The 534-nt window shown below is 39.9% G+C and overlaps 1 protein-coding gene across 1 annotated transcript in view; it reads right to left on the bottom strand.

Annotated features, from left to right (window-relative positions):
* Positions 1 to 534, bottom strand: part of LOC119585774 (E3 ubiquitin-protein ligase lubel-like) — a gene marked incomplete in the record, with an annotated part of 47,027 nt that overhangs the window by 26,184 nt on the left and 20,309 nt on the right. The window contains 1 exon segment of the mRNA XM_037934486.1: positions 1 to 96. Within this exon segment, the coding sequence (XP_037790414.1) occupies positions 1 to 96 (96 nt within the window).

Below are 534 nucleotides of genomic sequence, written 5' to 3' on the forward strand. Positions count from 1 at the left end.
TCGCTGGATCCTCGTCTATGTAGTCAATGTTGCCATAAACGTTTTCGAAAACGTCATCCTCATCATCATCCTCTTCGTCCACAAAACCTACGGGATCTGTTGTCGGAATACGTGTGTAATTCTCGCGCTACAGTATATGAATATATTTCGTATTACGTTATTGATAATGAAGTAGGTACGCTGGCCTACGCGGTATTACGTCGGGGTCGGGAGGAAGGGAACGAACACAAAATGGTCCTGATTCTTACTTGATAAATAAAACGGAAAGAAGAATGCAGCATATCCGGGCAAAAAAGAGGGTAGGGTATGAAACACATTTCTTGATATTATTAAGATAAAAAAGTCATGGAAATTTAAATCTGAAAGGGAAGTGCATTGTTAACAATCATCACGACCATCCAAATCATCGCAAAAGCGCAAACAGGAAAATGAGGAAGGAACATTGAGTTTTACAATTTCAATAACCCACCGAAGACCAGAGGACATGCGATCTGAAAATAATGGCTAGAATTAGCAGACAAGGAAGATTTTTCC

This window comes from Penaeus monodon, chromosome 20 (genome assembly GCF_015228065.2).
Source record: "Penaeus monodon isolate SGIC_2016 chromosome 20, NSTDA_Pmon_1, whole genome shotgun sequence".
Lineage (NCBI taxonomy): Eukaryota > Metazoa > Arthropoda > Malacostraca > Decapoda > Penaeidae > Penaeus > Penaeus monodon.